The sequence below is a fragment of the Ipomoea triloba genome, chromosome 12, assembly GCF_003576645.1.
Source record: "Ipomoea triloba cultivar NCNSP0323 chromosome 12, ASM357664v1".
In the NCBI taxonomy this organism is placed as follows: domain Eukaryota; kingdom Viridiplantae; phylum Streptophyta; class Magnoliopsida; order Solanales; family Convolvulaceae; genus Ipomoea; species Ipomoea triloba.
The window spans coordinates 5,620,358-5,644,897 of record NC_044927.1 but is presented as its reverse complement, the minus strand read 5'-3'; the positions used below and the strand labels follow the sequence as shown (position 1 = coordinate 5,644,897).

The window sequence follows — 24,540 nt, the reverse complement described above, 5'->3', positions numbered from 1 at the left end:
TCTACTTTGCTACATTTTCTCTCCACGCCACCGCCGGCTCAATACACTCTGTCCGGAAACCTAGCTCCGAAGCCGATTACTCCTTTGTCTCTTCACTCGAGAAGTTCCTAGCTAGCAAAATCTCAGCGATCTCGAACTGTCAGATTATTCAGTGGCTAGTTTACACAAGGTTTGTTCTGCTTGTTTCAAAGCACGTAGAAAGGGACTCATAACCTCACTTCTAAGTGTAGTCCTGTTCATCGTTTGATCGAGCAGGTATGTACGCTTGGTTCGTTATCATTGTGAATTACAGGTTTTGAATGTGTTATGTATCACGCCTGAAAGAGGATTGCAATTTCCAAACGGAAGTTTATAAAACATTTTTATTTTTCTCCAGATTTTGTTGTGTAGTGTGAACAAAGGCCTTAGTGGTAGATTGAGGGGGACAGCATCTGTTGCTTTGAGTTGACAATTAAATAATCTCCGTTATGGATGCTTATTCGTTAAAGTCCGTGCAAGAGTTACCTGCTATGTTTCGTTCAGTTTTCAGTTTCAGGTATGTGTGTTGAGTTGTCTGTTGATTGTGTATGTATTTGATGCCAATTTCTCCTTTGGGGACATCAGATTTTAGAATCTGTAGACAGATTATCAACTCTGTACTTGTCCTAAAGTATTGCTCGTTAGATGTTTCCTAGCACAAAACAATTTACAAGTATGCTATACATCCCCTTGTACATGCAGGTATTTTAACTCCTTGCAGAGTGAATGCTTTCCCGCTTGTTTCCTCTCAGACGTGAACATGGTTATATCGGCACCTACTGGAAGTGGGAAAACAGTACTTTTTGAACTATGCATTTTGAGGCTTCTCTCAAGGTTCATATCCACTGAGGGAAAATTTATACATGTCAAGGGGTCTCTGAAGACAGTAAGTTCCTTACATAAAGCCGTTCAGTAGGAATTTTCTTGTGTTTAATATTTTCTTTGCCAAACACCAGAGCTTTTTTTCCTTGATTAATATTTATCAGTTTTAGTACACTACCCCAGGCCTTTCTCATAACATCACACTAGTATTGGTGTTTCATGTATATTTCTTTCCCGGGTGCCTCAGTGCTTTTCTCTTTCTTTCTTGTGGTTTAAAGGTCTATGTGGCTCCTTCAAAAGCATTGGTACAAGAGAAGCTACGGGATTGGAACCAAAAACTTGGTTCATGGGGAATAAATTGCCTGGAGTTGACAGGGGATAATGAATACTACAACAATAAGGATATTCAGGATGCTGACATAATTCTTACAACTCCTGAGGTCAAACGTTGATGACAGTTCATTTATATTCTGTGCTTTGATTGCTTTGTAAATTTATGGAGTAACTGTCATGTTCAGTAATCATCTGTGCTCACTGTGATTACTCCAGAAGTTTGATGCTGTGACTCGATATCGCATTAAAGACGGAGGCCTGAGCTTTTTCAGTGACATTGCTCTGGTGCTTATTGATGAAGTCCATCTGTTGAACGATCCTCGTGGAGCAGCTTTGGAGGCAGTAGTTAGCAGGATCAAAATGCTTTCTTCCATTTCTGAAATGAAATTAAGTCCTCTAGCCCATGTTCGTTTTCTAGCTGTATCAGCTACAATTCCAAATATTAATGACCTTGGTAACTATAATTTTAACATTTTTTTTTCTATGAGCATGATTACAATTCAAAATTTAAGTGACTTTAGTGATAGTTAACACAATAATCACTTACAGTAATATTTTATATTCTGCAGCGGAGTGGCTTATGGTTCCTAACCAAGGAATTAAAAAGTAAATAAAATTGGTATCACATGATGGGAATATTTCTTGTTAAATAGACTACCTAACTGTTGCTGTGTGCTGTAATTGTTTTGTCAGGTTTGGTGAAGAAATGAGACCAGTAAAGTTGACAACCAAAGTGTTTGGTATATAAATTTCTTGACAAGGAAATATATTCAGTGTTGTGAGCTTCTTTCTTTCTGTTTAAGAGATCAACAGCAAGAATTTTTTTTTTTTTATAGGCTATACTCCAGCAAAAAATGACTTCCTATTTGAAAAGGTATGTACTTGTAGAGGTTTCCCCATTTGACTTTTAGTTTGTTCCACTGCCCATCTCATTGACTGAAATTGTACATTCCCCTACCCAACCTGTTTTTGTAAACTGAAGATATCTTATCTTGACAAGCAGTCAGAATTTCAACTATTATGCAATATGCATTATAGCCCTTGGTAGTTTACTGATCATATTGTACTGTTTATTCTCCAGCGCCTTCAGAACTACATATTTGGTAAGCAGAAAGAATCTACATTTATCATTATTTTTTGTTGGGAAAATTGTAATTTATGCCCCTGTCAAATATCAATGTCACCCTTGAATTATTAGTGGTGGTAATGTTGTCCATCAATTCTCAAAACGTGAGGGGCAACATTTACAACACTAATAATTCAGGGGTGACATTGATAATTGGCATATTTGTGAAGGACATAAATTACAATTTTCCCTTTTTTGTTTTCCTTTGGGCATCTATGCTTCAGTTTGACTCTCTCTCTCTCTCATACACACACACACACATATATATTAGTATATAGTTATATAAATAAGAATTTGTTTGCAGATATTCTCATGCAACATTCAAGAGGCAAATCTGCACTTGTCTTCTGCTCAACCAGAAAAGGAGCACAAGAGACTGCACAACGACTCACGCAAGCAGCAATGAAATTTGGGCATTCAAATCCTTTCATCAAAAGCAGAGAACAGCAAGATAGGTTGAGAGAAGCTTCGCTCTCATGCAGTGATAAACAAATGCAATCTTATATTCCTTATGGTGGTATGAACTTCTCAATATTTCTTCTTTCTCAAACCAACAAGCATGGGCACATGGCCTGCTGATCATATTTTGTTATTTTTGGTTTGAGTGCTGTTAGTTGGTTTGGCAGTGTGGAAGTTGGTAGGCGATTGATATATCATCGAAGGAACATGTTTAACAGACTATGTGCATTGTGCAGTTGGCTACCACAATGGTGGACTTTCCATGAAGGATCGCAACCTTATTGAAGGCCTCTTTCTGAACAGTGATCTTCAAGTTCTATGCACCACAAATACTCTTGCCCAAGGAATTAATCTACCAGCACATACAGTTATAATCAAGTCAACACAGCACTTGTATGTGCAGAATTTAATCTTCCAATTGGTCACAGCTTTTATGCCTGGTTTGTCTCCTAATCCACAATTTTTATTCTTGGCAGCAACCAGGAGAAGGGTCTTTACATGGAATATGACAGATCAATGATCCTGCAGGTATGCAACTGATTCTAGAACACTTCTGAAAGAAATGTCTGTATTTGCAGTTGACCGTGACATGAGACCACTAGTAAGCCCCAAAATGTATATCACGGATATACTTTATTTTTGTACCTGCTAAAACCCATTATTCTTGAATGAGAACTGGCTTAGTGGCTTCTAATACAAAGGAAAATGACTTCAATTATGCAGATGTGTGGAAGAGCAGGCCGTCCACAATTTGATGATGCAGGAGTGGTTGTAATCATGACCAGAAAAGAAACTGTGAGTTCCCTCTTGTTTGTTGCTAATAATATATGATGCCATCAAATATCTGCATTAGTCATTTTCTCAATTTTGCATTTATAACTGTGCAGTTTATAATTGCTTTTTAGGTACACTTGTATGAGAACCTACTAAACGGATGTGAACTGGTCGAATCACAGTATGCAGTTCTTAATGTCCCTGCATGGTGCCTTCAAAACACTCAATAATTAGCTAATGGGGCCTATTAATAAGTTGTTGATGTGCGTTCATGCTGTGTTTAGATTACTTCCATGCATTACGGAGCACTTAACTGCACAGATTGTTCAACTGACAGTGTCAGATATTACAAAGGCAATCGAATGGATGAAATGCTCATATTTGTATGTGAGAATGAAAAAGGCACGTTCTTCTGCTCATAGCAAGGATAGGTTACTAGTTCCTTTTTTTTTTTTTTTTTTGGTGCCAAATTGGATGATCGATACTGTATAATGTGAAAACCAGAATCCTGAGAATTATGCAATGACAAAGCTGCTAGCCAGTAACAACATAGAAAGGCATCTGCAAGGTATCTATTGGTTACAATGTAAAATGATTTAGGTTCCCTTATGATTACTTATTGATGACTTTTTTCCCCAGAGATATGTGTCAAGAAGGTGAATGAGTTGTCACGGTACCAAATGATCTGGACTGATGAGGATGGTTTCCTCTTAAAGCCTCTTGGTAATGAACTGAAAATGCAGTTTTATGCATTATCGATATGTCAAACAAGTCTAATTTCTTTGTTTTGTTGCTTGCAGAGCCTGCGAAGTTAATGACAAAATACTATCTGAAATTTGACACAATGAAACACATTATGCAGGCATCTGCAAACTGTAGCATAGAAGATGCACTTCATATTATTTGCCATGCTGAGGAGATTGCTTGTATCTACTCGACTACTCATACTTCATATACCATGCATGGGTAATCAATATGTGACTAATGAATCTCTTGTAAATGTGAAATGAAGGGATACAACTCAGGCGCACTGAGAAGAAGCTTTTGAATGACATAAACAATGATAAAAATAATCGGCTTCGTTTTCACATCCTCGGGGACAAAAATAAGAAGAAAAAACGGATCCAAACCAGAGAAGAGAAGATATTTATTTTAGCAAATGACTGCCTGACTGGGGATCCTTTAGTGCATGAGTTATCAATGACCCAGGTTTTGTTGCTTTAGAGATGTTACTTTAAAGTGGTTGACATAAAACCTTTAATTTATAGACATATGTGCCTTGATGTAGGACATGAATTCTATATGCACAAATGGATGCAGAATTGCAAAGTGCATGAAAGAGTACTTTGTATACAAGAAAAACTACATAGGAGCTTTGAGTTCAGCACTTCTTGCCAAATGTTTGCATCAAAAAGTATGGGATGACAGTCCATACTTACTGAAGCAATTACCTGGCATTGGAATGGTCACAGCAAAGGTATGTAGCTTAACACATTATTTGAAGTATTTATTTTCTTTAAGAGTACTTGGCTCATATGCTCATCTTTGTTGTGCTTTGATGAAATTCCTCAGGCACTGAATTCCATGGGAGTAAAGTCTTTTGAGGCCCTTGCCGATGCTGATCCAAGAAAGATTGAGATGGTTACTGGTCGTAAATATCCATTTGGAAACCATATAAAAGGGTCATTATTATCACTTCCACCAAAAATAGAGATGGAAGTAAAGGAAACTGAGAGCCAAAGACAAGGTAAGTCCAAGGTTGTCATAACATTGACAAGGATGTCTCAGCCTGCATTAATGACTAAAGGATACTATGCCGATCTGGTACGTCATCCAGGGATTATGCATTACCTTGGTTACCTCCACTTGATTTGAACATGATATTTTATTTTAATTTTCTTCTTCGGCATCATAGTTTTACATGCCAGTTTTGTAATTGGAAATTATCTCACAGGTGGTTGGCTTGGGAGAAGGTAACCTGATTCTATTTCATGAAAAGATAAGGTAATGCAGAACTGCTTTACAGTAAGATCCTATTGATATATGCTATGTAAAGCCTTAATCATTCAAGACATACAAGTATTTTTTTACCACACTAGTGCTGTTTTACCCTGAGCATTGAATCTGACATCTACCTTGAAGAAAAAGAAAAAGCAACCAAGAAAAAAAAGTGCTGCTGACCTGAGTCTTTCTTTAAGAACACTCCTAGCTGATAATGAGCAGTCAGGAATACCTTTGTCCGTGACTGAGTCAATATATAATGTAACTGTTTAAATATTTTGTCCTCCAGTTTGTCACCTTTCAGTTTTACATTTAAATTTCAAGAGAAGTACATACCTATTTATATGTATCTAAAATCCTACTTTCCTTGCTGCAGAGTGCATGACTTTCCAAGGTAATCAATGGTCCTGACATTTTGATTCAATAAGTGCAAAAGCTCATGGCAGCTCACCTTATTTGTCATAATTTTTATAAGCTCATATTGTTAGTTTTCTTTGATAGCCCATATAGTGCAACAGTTATAGTGCCCAACCCTCAGAAAAGGAAGCTGACTGTGAAAGCAGATCTGATATTTGATGAATTCAGTAAATTTCTCTTGCATCTAAATGATAAGACACCAGTTTGTATATAGATATGATATTTGGTATTCTTCTAAAACATTCATTTTGTTGTCTGTCCAGTTGGTGTTGATATTCATCAGAAGGTTACAGTGATGAAGGAGATGAACCAGGATATTAGTAATAAACACAAAACAAGACAGAATCCCTCCTGTCAATTGAAGGAAGCATATATCGTAGAAGATAATAAGGATTCTACTTCTGAAGCTCCAATTGAAGAGCCACTCAATGTAGATGAATCTGAAGGTTTTTTTGACATGTAAGTGCTGATCTTTGACTCTCTGTTAAATGGGGCTATAGTCTAATTGTACGAGTACTAGTACTAGTACTAGTAGATAAAATGCAAATGATTACAGTCTTTCGTCTTTTCAAGTTCTGAATGGGACTAAACCTTAGATGTACTCCTGTGATTTATCAGTAACTAAATTCCAGTTTTCTGTAGCCAGGCCAAGTTTCACACTTATAGATGAAGAGCCAGACAAAGGTAGAGAGTAAATTCTTGCACTATGCACATTTTATTGTCCTCTAGATTACTAACTTGTAGTGCTACCTTGCCCAATAAGTTGTAACTGCTGTTGGCACTGAAGATGATGAATGCAAGGTCATCACTGAAAGAACTATATTTGACCACATACGTGAAAAAGCGAAGAGCTTACCTCCTTTGGGCATGTTGGGTGACACAAGTTTCACTTCACTAGAGACCTTGGCTCTTATTAGAAAGCGAACTCGGGAGAGACTGCTTGCAGTTGAAAATCCAATAGAAGTAGATGAAGGAATAAATAAAGTTGCCCGTCACAGCATGACCATTCAATCGGCTAGAGCTCATCAATTAGAAAAAAGTTTGTCAGACAAAGATGCCACTTCAGAAAGTCACTACATTTCTAAGGACAATAACCCTACAAATGACACAGGTAAATTTACTTCTTGTATGCTACGTAGCACCTTGTATTATACATCACTTTGCATATTATTATGCGTTGTTTGACATGGAGAGTACATCTATTACAGGGAAACTTCCTAGTGAACCCAATTCTGTTCAATTCGTTGACCTCACCAAAAAACCAGAATTTGGACACATGCAAGGATCACCAATTTTAGGGAGGTTGAAGACCACTGGATCCAAGCTATATACTTTGGGCAATCAAAATTGGTTTAGCCCTCAGTCTAGTCACACAAATTCTGATTTTGAGGGTTTTAAAGCTAGAAAAGTAAATGATGTGATTGTTTTGGATCCTGAACCTGTGGAGCAAAAACAGCATGAAGCTATAGGAGTCACAAAGTTGAGGGATAATGTGTGTTCTGGCAGTGCATTCAGTAGAAGTGACATAACTTCTCAGTCTTCAATGGTGTCATCATCTCCCTCTTGTACATCTTTGCCAAGGAACGAAGTAGGTGATTTGAGAAACTCTTCAGAAACCAAATGTAAGCAGCATATATCGACTCCAAGTTTATTGGAAAGGCAGCGCTCTTCCCCAGCAGCGGTGCAAGACACCCGGGAAATGAACTGCTTCTTGGGTTTTAAGAGTGTGTTTACATTTCTCTAATGGCATTATATTTGTGAAAAAATAATGGCGTGTATCATAATCAGACGCTAAGGTAGTATGTGACTTCACATGGTGAGGTGAAAACAGGATGGAATTCATACCAGGCCAATTGCTTACTGTAGAATTGATGCTGTGCTAGCAACTCCGTGATGGCCATATAATTACGACTGTAGTTCTTCACACTAATGATTTTTAGCGGAATTACTTTTGGAGTGTAGTGCCATGATATATGCATACTCTCTTCATACTTTGTGTCTTGATGCCAAAAACAGGTTTACAAGTGATTTTCGTGGTGTAACTTGATTTTTAACATTTATAGGAACTATATAAAACAAATAAAAGATTACACAGGGAAAATGGTCAAATACACCCTCAAACTTTATTTGAAAATTAGGTACCTAAATTTTTTAAAGGTTCAATTAAATCTTTTAACATTTTATTTTTGTGCAATGAAATTCCAAAACAAGTTAGTGACATGTGATAACAGGTCATTAGATCATTAGAGTTCATGCATCATTTTTGATAAAAAACCGACTGCCAGTGAACCGCACCGATCGCCTTCAACGGTGACCATTTGTGATCACCTCTCCGGCGACCTATCTGAAGAGAGGCGACCAAAACTGTTATGGAGTAATTTTCCTTCAAAAATACTAAAATATTAATTTTTAATATACTAAAATTTTATTTTTTGTATACTGAAGGTTCATTATTTGGTATATTATCAAATAATGAATATTCATTACAAAAAAAAAAAAATGAACATTAATACATGGTCCACATTGCAGTGTAGACTATGGTCCATAGTATAATTTGAAATAATATTGTTATTAGGATGTCAATCTTAGTCCAAAATTGATAAATTGATAAGATGGAAAAACTTAGGGTTAGAGTAAAAAAATAATAATAATAAAAATTAACCCCATAAAAAATCAATTCAATAAACTTGAAACCAATAATCCCAATAGTCTAAGCCAGTTAATGTTATTCTTTGTTTCACAAATAATGAGAAACAAAATATAAAGGAGTTCATATATAAACTCATTTTTATTTATTTTTTATTAAATTTGTAAATAAAATTTTAATAAATTTATTATAAAATAAAATATTTTTTATAAGAAATAAAAAATATTATAATTATTAATTATAAATTATAATATAAATATATTAATTATTTTAATTAAAATTTAGAAATAAATTAATTGTATAATGTATAAATTTATATTTACTAATGTAAATATGTTAATTTATTCAAATTTAAAATTTAAAATGTTTATAAGTTTAATTAAACATGCTTGATAAACCTAATAATTCAAAGCTTTAAGGTTAAATTAAGTACTTGTAATAAAGTCAACTCAATAGAGCTAGCTCAAAACCGATCGGGTGGCCCAATTCACATCCCTAATTGGTATGCCTTGAAGTGATTCAAATACAATCACAAAATTAAATACAAAAACCCATCCCTTGAAGATTGAATTATATTATATTGAAACAATGGAAGCACATCATCTCGATCAGCTTATCTAACAAAATTTTCTTCAAAGCTATATGCACCCCCTAAATTATTTTTAAAAAAATCATAAAAATAGAAGCATAAATCAGGCTAATCTTACAAGGTTAGTAACCTACCAAAACTTTAATTTCTTGAGGAAGTTGAATGCAAGAAAGACATTGGCAAACAGCAGCAATGCAGCATGGTCCAACAATAGAAGATCAGGAGCCCCTTATATAGAACAGGTGGTGGTTCGAGAGTTGAGTCATTACGCGAATCTGCACATACCCATCACCTGCAAATCCTGGATGTTTCAACACTACTTTGGTCCCCTTTGCTTGAGGTGCAGTTTTGGTTAGATATTTATTTATCCTCAGCCAATGACATTACTGGAACACCCTTGCTTGAAAAACTTGTACACTTCACCAACACGTGATCACCAACCTCAAAGTCCCTCTTCGCACCAGCCTAGAAAGCAGGAGAATAAAATTGTATGAATCGCTGATTTGAAGGGAGAGGGTGAGATTTAAGAGTGGTGCAAGAGGGTGTTAGCCATGGGAAGTGTAATGCAAGTTGAACTTCTGAAGTTAACTTCATCGCACAGCAATTTTAGCCCATACTACACTTCTCATACAATCAAAGAAGAAAATGCAGGGGTAACCCTAGCCAAGATGGCTAAGGATACAAATTTGTAACTACAAGGTCAAGAGTTTGAATCCCAACTTTCTTAGTTTGAGCCGGTCAGCTATGGACAACCTAAGCTGGTTTACCTCCTTATGGCCCTTTGCCAACTAGGATCACAAGGTAGGAATTACCTTCCCTCGTCACCCCAAAGCGCCCCCCCCCCCAACAAAAAAAAAAAAAAGCAGATATAAAAGTAATACTAGTAAAAAAGAATGAGTGCAGAGATCCCAAACATTGAAGATGAATATGTAAAGTAGAGTAATTATTTCTACCCCAAACCTTCAAGATGAATTGCAAGGGCAGAGCATCATAGACGATTACCAAGAATCCAATAATAATTAGGCATACCTCAAATTTCAAAAAAAAAAAAAAAAAAAAAATTAGGCATACCTCAAAACGATACATTCCACGGATTCCACCCCCCAAATCAAGCACTAAACCAAGTGCACGTATCTGATGCACCTTAGCTACAAGCTTCATTCCCAGCTTCAATTTATTAGCTTTTATAGCAGTCTCAACTGTAGAATCCTTATTCAAGTCATTCTTAGATTGTCTTGGTGCTTTGGACGTATTTTTGTCTTCACCTTCATAATCACTTACAAGGTCAGCAATTGATTCCTTCCCCTTTTTTAATTTATTCACATTTCTTGAAGAAAGATCTAATTTTGGGGATGAGTCAATATCAGTATGTTCCAACAATGCTTTTGACTTTTCGTCAGGTTTAGGAGTTCTTGAGGTATTACTAGTTTTAGAGCTCAAATCCACACCAGTAGTTCTTTCCTCCTCATCACACTCTGCAGCACTCCGAATTAAGAATGCTGGTGTTTCTGGAGCAGAGCTCTGCTCTGCAGTTTCATCACTTTCCAAAAGCTCAGCCCTCGCACCAGCATCTTGCTTTTCCTGATCTTTACACACTTCACCAATAGGAACCCATATATTAGATGATTGGCTTGTGGGAGTTGAATTGCCAATAGAGTCGTCTTTCTTTGATCTAGCGCCAGTTAGAGTAGATTTCAAAGATAACTTAATGTTACCACGCACATCCCGCCCTATGCACATCAAAGAAAGTTGCTGGCCAACAGATACTACATCTGAGACTCGTGACACCTAACAAAGTAACAGACAGGTATGAATATAGCATAGGAATCAAGTATGCACACAGAGATGTAGTAAGGAACTGAGAGAATGTATTTGGATGTCTTTAAAAAGCTTATTTCCCTTCAGTAAGGATTCAATCTCAAAAGTACAAATGAAATTACCGGTTCATGTGACAACTCGGAAATATGTAAAAGCCCTTGTTGGCCACCATTAAACTCTACAAAAGCACCATATTCTTTAACAGAAGTCACAACACCTTTGTAGACACCTCCAACTTCAATTTCACGACCTATGATAAAGTCAACCTGAAAGATGTGAAGTCAAGTAAATAAAATTTTAATGTGAGGTTTCAAATGTAAGGGTTACAAATGGAAATCATTGTAGACACCACTAAACTCCAGAAAATCCTTAGACTCTCACAGGGAAACAAAGCATATACCTATTGTATAAATAGATGTGGAAAAGTACCTTTTCCTGTACTTTCTCCATGACTGATTGGTTTTTAGCAACTATTGTGAGAGTTCCATCACTAACTGACATCCGTGCACCTGCATGAAGTTCACAAACAATACCAAAGAAATTCAGTAGCATTGCAATATCATTCTTCAAAAATAACAAACACTCCAAAACTTTCTGAAACTCAAAATCCATGGTTTACACCACTGATATTAGATTCTTCAGTATCACCTGTTTCTTCTTCAATTTTCCTCTTTAGGGCACCAAGAGGACCAATTAACCGGCGAAGTGCATCATTGCTGTATTTCAGCGTAGCTGGAACACCAGTAATAGAAATTAAGAATTATGAAACCACAGCATATTAAATGCCATAAACTAGAGTCTCAATGAGAAAAATATATTTCAAGTTAAATGAACAGAGAAGCATCAATCCCAGGTACATAGATATAATAGAGCGTAGATCGATATCAAATGTCTACTTACCTAAACGAGGAGAATATTGGTCATCCTGAATACGGGGGGCATTTATTTCACGCTCCATGTGTTCAAGGATCTGCTGTCGTCCCTTAAGTGCATGTTCTAGACTCTCACAGATGATGTCCAGAGGAATTCCAGCAGGTTTTATATCTAATTGAATAGCAGTTATTCCATTTCGAGTGCCAGCAATTTTGAAGTCCATATCACCCAGATGATCCTCCAAACCCTTAATGTTAACCATAAGCAAAATAGATCAATGATATAGAGGTAAACAAAATTGAGAAAGATACTTGAAGTTAAAATAAAACTAGATAACAGCAGAAGCCTATTAAAAGAGATCTAATTGCAATTCCTGCCCAATGATCCAAATGAAGGAAAACCTGTAGATTTACCAACCCAGGATAAAACTAGTGTGAATGATACAGATGTGGGAAATGGTAAAATTCTACTGCAGCTTTTAGGTTTCAGAAGTACATATAGTAAATATCACTGAACAACCTCTCCAGTAACCTTGATTCTTATGTTAAACAATATAGGATTTCAGAAAAGGGTAGCCCACATCATGTCTTTGCATACATATCAAAGTACCAAACTAAGATAACAAATTAATTCAAATACTAGATGAACAAAGCTGTCAATGTCCCTATGACTATGGGAATCGGGAAGTGAATCTCTAACATATACTATGTCAATGGGCAGAGCAAAACTCAATCACCTTCACTTTATACCCTCTTTTTTACTAAAGGATGATAAAGTTTTCTGGAAGAAGGGAAAGGGTATCAACTTTGCTTAGTTCCACAGGGATAAGGAAATTGCTTATGCAAGTTATTATGTATAATATGTACCAATATATCTGTTAATATCCTATAGTCCTTGATTTCTCCAGTTGATGGATCACTATCACTGACAAGTCCCACAGATAAACCTGCTACATGTTGTCTTACTGGAATTCCAGCATCCATTAAAGCCATGCTGCCTGCAAGGTTGGAATAAGAAGCAGGATAATAGAAGATTGATTAAACATTTTCATAATTAAATTAAACCAAAGGACATTTCTCAAAAATTGATAACTACAGTCCAAAGAGTAACGAAGAATGAAAATTGTCAGACAAGTATCAGAAGACTGGAATTTCATATTGAATCCTACCAAATTTGAAACAAGCAATGTTTGTAGCTTTAGTTAGAGATAAAAGCATACCTCCACAGACAGTTGCCATTGATGTTGAACCATCGGATGCCATGACTTCGGAATTGACACGGACAGTGTATGGAAAATCATCTTCAGGAGGTAAAACAGCTAACAGAGCTTTCTCGGCAAGAGTACCTAACATAAATCAAGGACTCAGCAATTTACATGTTCAAAATTTCTTTAAAATTAAAAACAATAGTAATAGTCATATAAAGTAAATACACACACACACACACAGAGCAAACCCCATTAAAAATCAAACATTAGTAGTATTCACCAATATATAAAATAAAAGATGCAGATCACTGCAATTGGTAGGTCTCTTTTTCATTTTTACACAGAAGTAGCTCACCATGCCCAACTTCACGTCTATTCAGACCACCTCGTTTGCCAACTTCATTAATACAGAATGGAGGAAAACTATAGTGAAGCATGAATCTCTTTGATGAAGGACCAACCAGGGAATCTAGCTGTTGAGCATCCCCTGGGGCTCCAAGTGTGACAGTACAAAGAACCTGCACATGAAATTCATGTTTGGTCACTGAAAACCAGAAAGCAAATTACACCTAAACAAGATGTGCATGCTAACCTGTGTATCTCCCCGTGAAAAGAGTGATGATCCATGTAGCACAGGCAGAATACCAGATTCACAGTACAGTGGTCGAACTTCATCAAGGCGTCTTCCATCAACTCTAAGCCCTTCTGCAATAATCCTTCTGCGAACAACCTGGCATTGTCAGAAACTAGAGAGTCACAATCACTACAAGATAAAACTCTAAGATAACAATTTATAAAAATACAGCAATGAAGTGTGGATTAAAGCAATAAATCAAGTTGCTTTCTTTCTGTTAAGTTTGAACATGAAAATTAACTACTAATAAATCATAGCAAGATAATAGAAGACAATAAATCCTCCCTCCATACCATTTTATGTGTCTATTCGGTTAACAAGTCTTGACTAAAGTTATTTACAATTCAATTTTCATAATGTTAAGTTTAGTATTAGTATGAAAAGTTCATATATTTAGAAACTATATTAAAATGCTATTAAATACGGAGTACAAAAAAAAAATCAAATTTAAAAACTATAAGAAAATATTAAAGAAAATAAGCAAAGAAGAAAGAGTTGGTTTGACCAATGAATAATAAACAAGACAAGTAAAATGGGACAGAGCAAGTAGATTATAACTCCAAAAATAATATATAATCTAACTAAGCAATTATGATGCTAAGTCAAACAACTCGATTTGAGATGGAAGTGCTTCATAGAACATCAATGCTAATAAACATGAACAATTTGAAGAAAGGGCCACCAACAATTCAGCTGAGATTTTAATGGAAGTGCTGTACTACACTCATTTATTTTGCTAAAGTACAAAAAGCTGACTTAATATATACATCCATACCTCTTTTCGTACTGTATCAACTGTCTTTGATAAAACTTTTAAGCCTTCTTCATCACATTCTTCCTCGAGTGTTCGTTTAACATCTTGTGTAATTTTATCTAAGGCTTCTCCACGTTCAAACTAGTCCAAATAATGAGAGCTTAATTTATGCAGAAAGAAAACAACCACCCAGTAGTAAATGGAAACCAAAAAGAAAACGTAGGGCTTTAAAATGTCATATTGCAGCACAGTATCTACCTTGCCATAGCTGGGATCTGTAAAGACAGCTTCAATAGGTTCTTTTGCCAAATTTCGTATTTTCTCAAGTGTTTTCTCCGACACCATAGAGAGTTTATACTCTTTCTTCTGCTTACCTATTCTACCTGCCAGTCTAACTTGAGGCTCCAGATACTTAATAGCCTAAAAACAAAGAATAAGAATGTTAAAAGACATGTGAGTACAGACACAGAAAGTTGTTTTAAGGTAGCTGTGCCCATGATTAATCACCTCAAGGTGAGCCCGTCTCAATGCAGCTTCCAAATCTTTTTCTGAAATTTCACGTGCTTGCACATCTATCATCAATGTTTTATCCTTTGTGCAGGCATATACCAAGTTGAGATCACTCAAGCTAAGCTGCATGCCATTCAAGATGGTACATAGTCATGAGACCAATCAGAAAAGATGAGAAAAACTTCTACAACTAAATAAATGTGCAGAACTACCTCATCCATGCTTGGGTTGACGACAACTTGTCCACAGATCCTCCCAATACGAATCACCCCTATGGGACCTCCCCAAGGAATATCTGACAGCATTAAAGCAGCAGATGTTGCATTGGCAGCCATTACATCGGGATCTTGTTTCCCATCAGATGAAAGAACACTTGCCATAACCTGGAAAAATTAATTCATGTAATTGGAAACTTGAAACAAGTTAAAAATAAAATAAAATTATTTATTAAAAAAATAAACACTAGCTATAGTAGGTGCATTTCATTACCATCAACTCACCTGCACCTCATGGTAAAATCCAGCAGGAAAAAGGGGCCGTATTGGTCTATCAATGATACGGCCACAGAGAAGTTCACGTTCCTTCGGAGCACCCTCCCTTCGCATGAATGAACTTGGAATTAAACCTTGAGCAAATTGTTTCTCTTGGTAATCAACCTTAGGAAATGGAAAACTCATTTGAGAGCTCATAGAAACCATTACTTAAAATTTATTTAAAAAAAAAAAAAAAAAAAAAAAAAACATAGTCCCTAAATATGCTAGCCTGCTAGGGGCAGAAATGAAGAATACAACCGAAAATGCAACTTTCCATATATCTCTGCAATGTTATCTAGAAAATTATGCTCTTTGAAATTAAAAAAGCTCATGATCGCATCATAGTAAGAATATAATTTTTCACGAAGAACGCTTCACCGAAACAGCTGAATCATTAATGAAATAAGAACATGTGAAATGAAGTAATTATTTCTCCACTAATGAACATACAGTGAGCGGTAGAAAATCGCGAACTGAGTCGCCCTTTGCAGAGGCCACGGTTGAGAGAACTTTAGTCTCGTCCATAGCTAGAACCACTGAGCCATTGGCAAACCGAGCAATCTTCCCAGTTTCCAGAGTAATTTTCCGCGAACCAATTTCGAATTCCTCAGTAAATGATTCTAGAATCTTTGTACCAGCCATGTGTGTTTCTGAATCGGAAGATGGTGAAGACAAAGTGGAAGTGGCGAAGCCAAGGCGGCCACTGCATATGGTGCGGAAGCCAAATCTTTGCCATGTCAGGACGTGAGGTAGGGTTGAGATAAGTGGGTTAGCTTTACTCGTCACTGAGGCCATTATTATGGGTTTAAGGAAACTGGGATTTAGGGGAGAAGGAGAGAGAGTTGAACAGCTAGGGTTTAAGCAGGGGTTTTCCTGTGGAATGAAAACGTGGATCTGCCCCCTGCTCGGCTAGGCGTTTCAACGGTGAATTACAGCATCACACATTTACACTACACTTGTGTTGTGTAGTAAATTTAGATCTGAAAATATTACTTGCCTTAATTCATACAATTTACAATTTTTTGTTGAATTTGTGGTCTAGTACTCTAGTGACACCCAGTTACACCCCACATGGAAAGGGGTGGGTTTGAGCCTCAGTAGAGACAATATTGCTTCATTTGATTGATAAAATAGCTATGAACACATACTACATTGTAACAGAATCAATAATACTTAAAAAAATATAACATATGAAGGATTTTTTTTTAGTACTACTGACTCTGTTACAATATAGTATTTGTTTCATAACACTTTCTCAATCTACTGAAACACAAAGAGTCAATATCGCTTTCACTGAGGCGAGAATTACCCCCTTCCATATGGGAATGCAACCGGATGCCACTAGACCACAAGGTCTCGACACATATGAAGGATTTAATTCAAAGAAATGTTAAAAGATAATAATAATAAAAATAAATAAACTTGTGTTTGACCCGTGTTATAGACTTATAGTCTTATAGATATATCGAGTCCGACCCAATTAGAAGGGGCACGGGGAGCAAGACCCCAGAGTGGTGGCTACCTAGGTGCGTCACGTAAGACAAGAGAGCATGGTCTGAAATAAGTGGTTGGTCGGGTCGGGCACGAATGACCCCCTAGGCCAACCATCAAGGTCGACCTCTTGGTCATTCTCCATTCCACTACCGTCGAGTCCAACTTCAACTCTAGAGGTTCCAGCTCCATGCATTAGCCACTTTGAGACCTTCCTTAAGCCCCTAAAGTTCTGCCATGTAACTATTTGTGACCCCAATTTTGACAGAGAAACCTACCACCAAGTTACCCCGATGAATCATGTTTAATAACTTTGGTTCACTATTAGGCTAACCTCAACCCAGCAAGTACATGCACTTGCTGGGTGAGGTGGAAAAAAAAGAACCAATTTTTTATTTAAAAGCTTGCCACACCATTTAGCAAATTTGCTTCTGCAGCAAATTTGCTAAATGGCAGCTTTTCTGTCATTTGGCAGAAAAGCTGTGACCTTTTTTTTCTTTTTTTCTTTTTCTTTTTCTTCTCTTTTTTACGGTTGATGCCAAAAAGATATTAATTTTTTAATGTGATGTGAAATTGGGGCCCACTTTTGAAAGTTGATTGGATTTGCAAGGATGTAGTGTGAATAGTAAATGATTTGCAAATTGGGTGATGTGGAAGTGAGACCCATTTTTGAAAGTGAGAGAGTATTGAGGGATAAGGATAGCCTTATAAGTTGTTATTTAGATTTTAGATATTTATATTATTGTATAATAATAATAATAATAATAATAATACTATTATTATTAATATTAATAATAACTAACCATTTTTTTAAAATAATTTTGATATTTTTATTTTAAGAAATAACTAACTTATCATTACTAATTAAAATTTAAATGAAATCAAATTTATTTATTATATTACTCGAATATATAATATATACATATATTATTATCATTGAATAATATATATTAAAAATATGTGGTGAATACATGTGCATGTTAATAAATAATAATGGAAGTTATAAAGTTAGGGATATTTTTGTTCAAAAATTAAATAGTACAACTATTATCGCATAATGTATGAAACAAAATGAACGGATAAAATTGACATAAATGAATAGTATCAACCTTCATTCACTCTTATTAATTTTTTATTTATTGATTCTCCAGACTAATCTCCGTTCGCTCCGAAAGGCACGAGAGTTGGCCCAAGGGGAAATGCCACTCGTGGGAGTTACAGGCGAATTATTTCGAAATTGTCCTTACTCTGAAGCTCATTTGTCATTTGAGCCACTTCTTTGGATTATTTTTCTAAATTTGTTATTATATATATATATATATATATATATATATATAATCAAAATTTAATATCTGCTAATAAATTGAGGATTAACGCTAAATATATTACATTTATTACTCATCACAAATACGGATTGCCAGATCAGGATGAATATTTTATGATTCCCGCAATCCAACTTACTAAAAACGACAAGGCTATCAACACCTTGGTATTTTGGCAATTACAAAATCTAATTGACATTTATTTTTATTTTTTATTTTTACTTAGGTGTTGTAATTCTAACGTTGTAATTGCAACTGTAACACTATTCAACAACCACTTTTTCATTTATTATTATTATCATTATTAGTATTCTATTAATAAAAAATAAATTTTTAATAATGTGATATAAAAGTGGACTATTTTTGAAAGAAGAGGGAGAATTACATGAATGGAGAATAAATAATGATTAGCTACAAATGTAATGATATGATATTTTGAAAGTAAGGAAATATTGCAAGAATGCTTAGGCTAACCTCAAACCAATAAGTTTATCACTTGTTAGGTGAGGTGTCAACAATTTTTATTTTTTATTTTTTTATTGCCAGTGTGGGTTTGAAAGCTCTCAACCCACTATTTTTAAAGCTGCCATTTGGCAGTAAAAGCAGTTTTTGAAATATTTTATTGATATCATATGTATTTATTTATTGAAAAATATATGAATACTAAGCAAGCTTTCAACCCACTATTTGTAAAGTTGTCATTTGGCAGTAAAAACCACTTTTTAAATATTTTACTAGTATTCTATGTATTTATTTATTGAAAAATATATTAATAGCAAGTTTTTAACTCACTATTTGTAAAGTTGCCATTTGGCAGCAAAAGTATCTTTTTAAATATTTTATTGGTATTATGTGTATTTATTTATTGAAGAATATATGAATTTATAATTTTGATTTGAATGTGAATAAAATTGAGAGAATATTATAGAGATATAAATAAAATATAAAGTAATTTTAAATTTAATGATGTGAATATGAAATATTGAGACCTATTTTAAAAGTGAGATACATTTACTGAGATAAGATTCCGTGATAGCCTAAATTCAGTAAAGTATTTGACATTATTCTTTTAATTTCTAAAAAAACGCTACCCATATATCCGCGACCCAACTTGCTAAAAAATCCGCCCCGTCGCCGCCGTGCAATATAAAATCCCAGCTCCGGTGCGAAGACTTCTGTGACTTCGATTAGTTGCATTCATAGTCAATCCCTCCAACTTTCTAGGGTTTCGATCGAAGGAGATGGCTTCCGCCAAGGCCAAGGAAACCGTTGCTTCCAATCCCGTCGTCGTCTTCAGGTACCCTCTCCGATCGCTCTCCCATCTCCGATTTCTTTACGTGCATAGAATTGTCATTTTAACTGTGAAGGACCGATACATTAATATATTTCGTGCCTGTGTGAAATTCGCAGCAAAAGCTACTGTCCGTTCTGCGTGGATGTGAAAAAGTTGTTGACTCAGCTTGGTGCTTCCTTCAAGGCTATTGAGTTGGATATTGAAAGTTGGTTCTCCCCTATTCTCTCTATATTCATACTATATGCGATTGTTGGATTTTGTAAACTGATCGCCGCCTTAATATGTATTAAGGATCTAAAATGAGTGGCAGCGTTGGGAAAATTAATTGATTTTGTTGCTATTGACATGAATCTAGTTCATGAATGGCTATATACTTATAAAATTGTGTTTAGTTCCTTTTTATTGTGGTTATAATTGGTCATACCGGCACTGAGTTATATGAATTTGAGCTTATGTTACATAGTACTGCCTGCAAGGACTGCTTTATGCTATCTTTGGGATTGTGACGCTTTACTGATGGAATTTAATTGACAAGTTTCTGAATGAATTAGGGAAGTTGCAGGGTTGTCCGTGTTCCAGGATAGGGAAAAATACTTGTTTGTTTATTAATCTTTTATTTTCTTCCCAATCTGGATATACAATGGCATATGTCTGTTTTGTTATCTAAAATATTCTTTCATTTTCATTCATTACTTGATAGATGGATGTGAAGTATAGAATTTTAAATCATCATCCTCTCAATTAATGTCTTGAAGTGGAACTCAATTTGGAATATGCAGATAAAAATTTGCTTTGAAATGACCCATTAGACCTGCTAGAAGTGTCAAATGGCATTCACCCTGGCAATATTGCATGGTGATGTGAAGTCTCTATTGGCTTAATGATGTTACTGATAGATACAATTCTTCATTTCTTAACTGTTAAGGCCTCACGGAGTTACATGGGATGGCTGCGTTGTATGTCTTAAAACAGCAATTCCATTTGTTTCTTATTGAACAACTCTTTGGATAACAGCAATTCCATTTGTTTCTTATTGAACAACTCTTTGGATTAATATTGTTGGCCATGATATAGTTTTATTATGTCAATGAATTTGACCAAATTCAACTATATTCCCGTCCTAGAAATAATGGGTCTAATTTTAGCTTGCATGGTTTAATAATTTGCTCATTCTTGTTCAAGCATTCTGTTTATGAACTTAAAAGTCTGATAGATTGGATTTGTTTCTGCAATCACTCAGGTGATGGAAGCGAGATACAATCTGCACTGGCTGAGTGGACTGGACAACGGACTGTGCCGAATGTCTTTATTGGTGGCAAGCACATTGGTGGCTGTGATAGTATGAAACATTTCCTTGTTCTTTTTTCCAGTTTACTAGGTGCTCTTTTCTCAGTGCAGCTTAATTTATTTGGTCTTACTTTTACTTCCCCAGAAACAAATGCCGTGCACCAGGAAGGAAAGCTTGTTCCATTGCTAACTGAAGCTGGAGCACTTTCTAAAGCTTCTTAGGTGTCCAATTAAGCTGTTTGGTGAAGAATATGATATATTATTAAATAAAGGGCTGGTTACTGCCTTGTTAATGCCAGTTATTGATGTCCATGTACTGTGAACTGCAAAAGTTTGCTATTAGTGAATTGAATTTCTGATGATCATGCATTCATGCGCATAGATTTCAATCTGGATGCATTATTACTTTTGATAAAGGTTTTATCACCAATTTAGTCTTCATCTTTACTCAAAAGGTTGAATCCCTAACTCCCAAGTGTCCTCCACACCTGACCTGGCAGAGCATTTGGGAGGATGTACGGTAACTCAATAGATAGGGCCAAATGTGGTGCGCACAAGAGATCTGTCCACTTTGGATATAATCTCTACATTGCTGTTACTGAGTTTCGAGCATTAGTTTCTTTTTTTCTTTTTTTCTTTTTTATTAATGCTGTTTATTGAGTCAATGAGCTAAATCCGCGTATGCCCAATTTAGTCTTTATCCTTTGTACTTGATGATGATATTTGACAGTTTCTATACTCGTAAACTGCAACAGAGTGAATTGCAGGCGTGCTGTGTACATAAATCCCAGGTTAGTTTTGTGGAATGTTCTGCTATGTTGAGTAGAAAGGGGTGCCGTGATTCCCGTGAAGGTATTTGAATTTGGTGCCATGAATTATCTTAAAAGTATTAGAGCATCCTTATCAATGAAGTTTTTTTTGGTTTTTAATGGGTTTTTGTAAGTGTGATTAAGAAAAAAAAAATTGAAAAGAAAAGAAAAAAACAAACGAATCCTATTTTAAAAAAAAAAAATGGATGGTCACGCGCCCAGCGCCCGCGTGCAGTCTAGGCGCATTAGTTGCGCCTGACGCGAGAAGCATTGGAGCATGCAAAGGACAAAACTACTGTTCTAATATTCGAGTTCTTGCAGACGATTCAATTCTTCTTCTCTCTCCATTTCTCACTCCTCCAGCTATGTTTCTTCCTGACAGTATCTTCCTAATCTTTTTTGATGGGATGCTCTTATGGCAAGGAACTTGTAGTTCATGTCGTGTTTTAGTATTCAACGGCCCCATTCTTCTCAGTTGGTCTGTATAATATAAATTTAAAAGGGACAAGGGTCACCAGTTAGTAATTGGTAGAATACAATTAACTGTAACTGGTAGAATATAATTAACTTTAAAAAAAAAACAAAAAGTTTTAATTAAATACTTAAACTTGAATGCAAATGTGTAATTAATTTTTTTTTTTACCTGATTTTGTCGATAAAAGTCCAATTAGTTTGACTTGGGTGTTATGTTATATCATATTTTTATAAAATATTTAAAGCTTGTGTGTGTTGTGCGGTGAGAAGATAGTCATTGATCTTGGCAAAATCAACGTTCAGGATTAACAACATTTAAAAAAAAAAACACAGTGACAAATTGGTCATTTTTCATATGGGTCAAACTTAGGGTGTGTGGTTTTTCTTCTTAAAGTGCGTGGTTTTAGTGCTTAAGGTGCGCGGTTTGAACTTAAGGTGCGTTAGTTGTTGAAATTTAAAGTGCGTCGGTTTAAAATTTTACTTGCATGATTTTCTTTTTTAAGGTGCATGATTTGTATATTTTAAGATGTGTGGTTTTTCCTTTTTAAGATTTTTTTTTAAAAATTTTTTACATTTCCAAAACATAAACAATAAGATTTTCTCTACAAAGTCATATTTATATTAATCCAGCTTAAGGTGCGTAGATTAAAAATTTAAGGTGCATCAGTTTAATTTTTTCTTTTCAAAGAATAGATTAGCGCATAAAAATTGTCATTTTACTACTAGTCATGAGACCAAAATTAATATTTGCTCTCTTAAAATATCACATCCCTTTAATTATATTATATAATGTGGAAAGGTTTTGGGTGTGGGATTACAGAAAAGGGGGAGATATACCCAAAAATTGTGTGGATTGCTAAATGGGGGATGGTGGCCCCCAGGGGAAGTAAGTTGTGCAGCAAAACAGGCTTTCCAGCCACCGCTGACAAGGATAGACAGACCCACCTTTTGTAGTCCTCTATTCTCCACCACTATTATTCCAGATTCTTGTTTAATGGATCGGAAGTCGGATGAATAAGCTCAAACTTCAAACTTACTATCAACATTAATAAGTGAAACGGATGTTGAAATGACTTGTTCGTTTTCTCACTACCGAGTAATCCGTCGACAAGGTAAACATAATTAAAGAGTAGTTCTACTTAACTTCCAAAAATATTTTTGATAAATAAAATATAAGTATTTGAGAGAAAAAAATAAATAGATAAAATATTTTAAGTGAAAATTGAATTTAATGATAGACAGTGTCAAATCAAAATTTAATATCTTTGTAAGTAATTTGTACATGTAAAGTTATATTTTTCTTTCTTGTATTTGATTATGGCCTTTTATAGAAAGAAGAATAGTAGAGTATAACCTGCATAGACAGTTCAACTGGTCACAGGAGTGAAATTTGGGAGAAAAATAATGGTAGAGTATATGATAATTGGACTCTTTATGGTGATTAGATATTTATGGTAGAGTGATGCATTTAATGGGATGAGGAAGTGATTTAGGAAAGAGAAGATAATTTAGGAAGTACGAGATAATTTAGGTTGACCTTGCTGTGTTTCTATAATTATGTCGTTGTCATATAATTTCTTCCTCTATCTATTACTGTCGAGGCTGATGGGCCACACGAGTCTAAGTGTCGAGTTTCGTGTCTGACTATCATAACTCACAGTCAGTACTCGAGTTGACTGCTTGGTTGACTATCGCTATTTCATTTTCCATCATGACCCATTTGACGCACAAAACTAAATGGGCCGATTGAACAAATAAAACCAAACAAGAGAGTCAATGCTAAACTATAGTTGCTTGACTTGGTTTTAACTAGTGACAAAATATGAAATCCTCCATCCCATGCATTCCACACTACAACCTTACTCAATCGTGGAAGAATAAATTATGATAACTTAACTTATCAACAAATGTTAAACTTTTGCTCACTACGTATAAGGAGTCCATCTCATTTGAGAGGTTACTCCCACACTACAACAAATAAGACTCAATTATTAATTTCTCTTAATACATTTTATTTATGTAATCAGTTGAGAGCTACTTATGCGAACTGCTGGCTATTAACTTGTATCATCTCACAGAGGCTGAGAAAGAGCCATATAATAATGTTTTTCACTGTTGTGACGTATGACCTAAAAACTGCCTGCCAACTCTCAACTGCTCTCAACAAAACTTGCCTATCATCAGTGAATGGCATCCATTGATTTGCTGTAATTCTTCTGACCTGCCCAAAACATGGTCGCAGCCTAAACCATGGAAAGTTCTGCATTGGCTCTATCTCCCTTGTCTACACAATTTCAGAGCTCTCCTCACCTCTTCAAAAAGCAATCTTGCAGGTTTAGTATAGGATG

The 24,540-nt window shown here is 35.4% G+C and overlaps 3 protein-coding genes across 5 annotated transcripts; 2 read left to right on the top strand and 1 right to left on the bottom strand.

Moving 5' to 3' along the window:
* LOC116000119 (DExH-box ATP-dependent RNA helicase DExH17) lies at nucleotides 1-7,941 on the top strand. Of its 3 annotated transcripts, XM_031240147.1 has the most exons (28): nucleotides 1-255; nucleotides 377-535; nucleotides 721-904; nucleotides 1,119-1,280; nucleotides 1,390-1,627; nucleotides 1,743-1,779; nucleotides 1,867-1,913; nucleotides 2,010-2,047; nucleotides 2,255-2,276; nucleotides 2,604-2,816; nucleotides 2,995-3,151; nucleotides 3,235-3,286; nucleotides 3,482-3,553; nucleotides 3,664-3,713; nucleotides 3,817-3,934; nucleotides 4,037-4,100; nucleotides 4,172-4,255; nucleotides 4,333-4,458; nucleotides 4,545-4,741; nucleotides 4,821-5,009; nucleotides 5,105-5,356; nucleotides 5,487-5,536; nucleotides 5,910-5,927; nucleotides 6,035-6,117; nucleotides 6,214-6,409; nucleotides 6,597-6,634; nucleotides 6,714-7,061; nucleotides 7,159-7,941. In XM_031240147.1, exons 2-28 carry the CDS (start codon nucleotides 468-470, stop codon nucleotides 7,692-7,694), a joined length of 3,639 nt encoding a protein of 1,212 aa, XP_031096007.1. In that variant the 5' UTR covers nucleotides 1-255; nucleotides 377-467; the 3' UTR covers nucleotides 7,695-7,941. The 3 variants fall into 3 exon arrangements, with proteins under 3 accessions (XP_031096007.1, XP_031096009.1, XP_031096008.1); XM_031240149.1 differs by lacking the exon at nucleotides 7,159-7,941 and having other exon boundaries at nucleotides 6,593-6,634; nucleotides 6,714-6,849; XM_031240148.1 differs by lacking the exons at nucleotides 1-255; nucleotides 377-535; nucleotides 721-904; nucleotides 1,119-1,280; nucleotides 1,743-1,779 and having other exon boundaries at nucleotides 1,495-1,627.
* A 1,115-nt stretch (nucleotides 7,942-9,056) lies between these two features.
* On the bottom strand, nucleotides 9,057-16,445 carry LOC115999929 (polyribonucleotide nucleotidyltransferase 2, mitochondrial). Its single transcript, XM_031239886.1, has 16 exons — nucleotides 15,966-16,445; nucleotides 15,483-15,638; nucleotides 15,195-15,365; nucleotides 14,980-15,105; nucleotides 14,731-14,892; nucleotides 14,494-14,613; nucleotides 13,677-13,814; nucleotides 13,440-13,602; nucleotides 13,097-13,222; nucleotides 12,744-12,874; nucleotides 11,905-12,124; nucleotides 11,653-11,736; nucleotides 11,434-11,513; nucleotides 11,127-11,270; nucleotides 10,258-10,974; nucleotides 9,057-9,651 (listed from the first exon to the last, which is right to left on the bottom strand). The coding sequence occupies exons 1-16, from the start codon at nucleotides 16,308-16,310 to the stop codon at nucleotides 9,547-9,549; spliced, it is 2,988 nt and encodes a 995-aa protein (XP_031095746.1). The 5' UTR covers nucleotides 16,311-16,445; the 3' UTR covers nucleotides 9,057-9,546.
* A 3,001-nt stretch (nucleotides 16,446-19,446) lies between these two features.
* LOC115998711 (glutaredoxin-C6) lies at nucleotides 19,447-21,298 on the top strand. The gene is made up of 4 exons (XM_031238349.1): nucleotides 19,447-19,625; nucleotides 19,739-19,827; nucleotides 20,863-20,961; nucleotides 21,055-21,298. The coding sequence occupies exons 1-4, from the start codon at nucleotides 19,570-19,572 to the stop codon at nucleotides 21,129-21,131; spliced, it is 321 nt and encodes a 106-aa protein (XP_031094209.1). The 5' UTR covers nucleotides 19,447-19,569; the 3' UTR covers nucleotides 21,132-21,298.
* The last annotated feature ends 3,242 nt before the right edge of the window (nucleotides 21,299-24,540 follow it).